Source organism: Mus pahari, chromosome 5 (genome assembly GCF_900095145.1).
Source record: "Mus pahari chromosome 5, PAHARI_EIJ_v1.1, whole genome shotgun sequence".
NCBI classification, from domain to species: domain Eukaryota; kingdom Metazoa; phylum Chordata; class Mammalia; order Rodentia; family Muridae; genus Mus; species Mus pahari.
The window spans coordinates 5,337,204-5,341,021 of NC_034594.1; the positions used below are offsets into that span (position 1 = coordinate 5,337,204).

General features: G+C 36.9%; 1 protein-coding gene across 2 annotated transcripts in view; it reads right to left on the reverse strand.

The window, feature by feature from the left end:
- Positions 1-3,818, reverse strand: part of Smap1 (small ArfGAP 1) — a 78,598-nt gene that overhangs the window by 7,152 nt on the left and 67,628 nt on the right. For both annotated transcript variants that reach the window (XM_021198031.2, XM_021198030.2), the window contains one exon: positions 706-833. In XM_021198031.2, the coding sequence (XP_021053690.1) occupies positions 706-833 (128 nt within the window). The remainder of the gene's footprint in view (positions 1-705; positions 834-3,818) is intronic.

Genomic DNA, 3,818 nt, shown 5'->3' on the forward strand with positions numbered 1-3,818 from the left:
TTGTGAGCCACCATGTGGTTGCTGGGATTTGAACTCCAGACCTTCGGAAGAGCAGTCGGGTGCTCTTACCCACTGAGCCATCTCACCAGCCCCCAAGTGACTTTAAACTGAACCTTGAAAGTTAATGTTTCATCTGAAGGAAACATTAACTGTAATGTCACAAAAATAACAATTTCTTAACCATTAGTATTTTAAAAATCTTATTGCTGTATTCAATGGTTTTTATTTAATCATTCAAAAATAGCAGGGTTCATTTTAAGACTAGCTTAAAATATATTTTACCTTCAGAAAAATACAAACATTTAATTTGCCAGAACTTATAGAATCAAATATATTAGCATCAACAATGTTAATAATACAGGCTTGTGAATTAAGGTTGTCTCACACCCCCCCCATACATATATTCTAAATTCTGTTGTTCTCATAAAATTTTAAGAATGGTGAAGTCTGCTTGTATGGGTCATAACAGACTCTACTGTATCCATCTCTACAGATATATCACTAAAGTAGCTGAAAACTATCCATCAATAGAAATGGCTGTGTCTGAAGAAAACTGTTTAAACAAAATAAAACTGCAAGATTAGCTTGCTAAATGCTGGCCTAAAGAATAGGTTTTGAGCCAGTGACAGCTCAGGAGCAACAATTTCAGTTAAACTTCTGAAGCTTTTCAAGAAGTGGTGTCGGAAAACACATTTTACTGCATACCTGAGCTGGGGGCATGACAGTTGCAGGTAAAGGATTAGAAATCATTGGTCCAAAAATGTCCAGATCATCATTCAGGGGTGGCACTGTGGTTGTGTTTCCATTGGTCACTGGTGCCTCAGCAGGACCATCTGAAAGGAATATACACTTCTGTCAATATAGAATCTCTTAAATTACAGGAAACAGGGTACTATTTTAAATTTTTATTTTTAAAAATTAAGAACAATTCAAAAGAAAACACTGTGTTCCTAGCTACCCTAGGACTGGCTCCCCATCCTAAAGAGAACACTTCAGTTTTGGTTCCTCTCCAGAAGTAGACTTCTTCTGGTTTCAGGCATAACTCCAACCGCTCCTGGACAAATGGGAGCACACGACTCACAATAGCCTGAAGACTTACTTTTTAAAAAATCACTACACTACACTCATGCCACACACACACAATATACTAGCTCCAGCTTCTCTCTATCCTAGACTTCTCCTTATATGGTATTTTAATGGTAAGCTCTTGATATCATTCCTATAAATATTCCTTATTACTACACATACACAAAATTATCGAAAAACCAATTCTTAATAACCTCTAATAACCTTAATTGAAACATTTCAACCTCACACTTCAGTAAACACAAGCTCCCAATGGATTGTAAAACATGCTGTCTTTGCTCACTACCTTCTGCATGTCTCACAGAAATTATTGTTTCAATTTATTCTGAAGATCAGTTTCTAATTTTCAATATTTGAAAAAGACAGATAAAGATTCATTATTATGATCACACTGTCCTAGATGTTTGGGTTTTTGTTGGTTTTTTTTTTGTTTTTTGCTTTTTTTTTTGTTTTGTTTTTTTTGGTTTTTCGAGACAGGGTGTATAGCCCTGGATGTCCTGGAACTCACTCTGTAGACCAGGTTGGCCTTGAACTCAGAAATCCACCTGCCTCTGCCTCCCAAGTGCTGGGATTAAAGGCGTGTGCCACCACGCCCGGCTCCCCCCCCCCCAGATGTTTTTAAAGAATGTTTGCATGTTGTGATTTCTGTCCCATGAAACATGCTACCTGTCTTCAGGTACTAGGGTAGAGATGGACAGCTGATCCTGAAAGCCTCCTCAGTGTGGATCATCTAGTTCAGTAGCTAAGTCTGTTCGACTTAACTACGTGAGTCTTCTGCTCCCTAGACTAGTGAGCTGTCTGACCTGTCTCGAAACCACACTTCTGCAAAAGCCATAGGGTCACTGGGATAGAATGTTGGGGGGGGGGGGAACAGACAGTAACAGCAGGCTGTATGACCAATAATATATGAAAAATGTCATCTTGAAATGCATTCTTTTATATGTTTGATATAATACTCTAAAAAGTCACATAATTACAACCATGCCTAACTACAAAGGATTACCTAAATTTTTCAAAATTAAGATTCAATCTTCAAATATTTAATAATTCATTGCACTAAGTAAAAGAAGTAAATATTTGAAAAATCATTCAAATACTGATTCTCTATCTTTCCATTCCACTGTCCTTGTACAAAGCTCAGTGATATATAGAGGAATACAGATGGACATCAATAAATAAGCAGAAGGAAGGAAAAACAACTAGGATATGATGAGCCCTCAATTAATGAACAATATTACAAAGTAGTAGAGGTTAAATACATTCTCCTTATCAAAGGACCACTACTGTATGTTCTTTACTGATGGAATAAAGGCTATGATGTTGAAAATATAGTTATTCAAATTAAACATGGTAAATCATAATAAATCAGGATACACTGTATCTTGTTTCTGCGTTTACCTACACACAAACTTAAAATTAAACTTTAGCATTAATCCAGATTTCAAACTAAGTCCCCAGAAGCAACTGGATCCATCACATTTTTCTTCCTTTAAAACTGCACTTCTATTTCCTGTATGCATGACTGCAAATATCCCAGATTCCATTTCTCATGTTTACTAATGTTCAACAAACTGCTGGTGCTCAATAAATACTAACTGCATTCAAATTTTACTTGAACAGCAGAGTCATCAGGTGGTCACAATCTATTTACAGAGATAATGAAATAATGTCAAAGAGCAACATGAAATTTTACGCACTGCCAACCTAGTTTAAGGTGGGGAAGAAGGTGATAAGCTAACAGATGTTGTATTTTTCATCACCATCTTTGACAGAGCATGAACATTCAAGCCTTTAGTACAACCTATCACAATGAACTGTCAAGTCCGATTCCTCAGTTACCTACTGCGCCAACACAGCCCTAGCTGGCTCAGCCACACTCTTCTTAGTAGGAAAGTTCTTGAAGCTCTAAATGTTTGTGTTGTTCAAGAAATTGTTTTTTTGTAGTCAAGAAGTCATTTAAAGTGTTTTTTTTTTCCTTAATAAAATGTTCTTTGGAATCCCTTCATACTAGAATATATTCCTTGCTTTATGGGATGAAATAAACCACAAGTGAATTAATTTGTAGGCTCAAGTCACATGAACCACTTTAAAACTCCAAGCTTTAAGTTATTTCCGAACTTTATTTGGCTAACTTGCCAAAAACACTGACATGCCCTTAAAAGGTAATCTTTGCCTTCGTGTGCTGTCTGTCCTACTCCATTTGGAAGCCCCTGTACCAAGCTCCCAGTCCACTGTGCTGGGGGGGGAAAGCCCTGCACTGTTCTGCAGCCTGGCCAACCTGAAGGGGGCATGCTCTAGTGAGCAGGCACCATCACGCGGGGTAGAAGGAAGACCTGCCCAGACGCTGCCAGTTTTCAGGAGGCACACAGACTCACAGCTGTCACATACAACTGCTTAGATGTGGCTTAACAATGTTTGGGTTGCTAATATCTATACCTACCTGTACCATTTTATATATGGCATCAAAAGACAAGATTTCCCCTTCAATATGAAATCAAACCATATGAAACAAATTTATTTCTGAAAGTTTAAAGTGGCAATATTATCTTTGGCCTCAACAGTAAAGTATAACTTGTAATAAATGGTTTGGTAGACATTTACCAGATGTATGGTAAGATTAAGGCAGAAAAAAATATTAATATTATTAAAGACAAAAACTGTCTATTATCCTGAGCTAAATCATACTTTTTTTTTTTTTTTTTTTTTGGTTTTTTTTGAGACAGGGTTTCTCT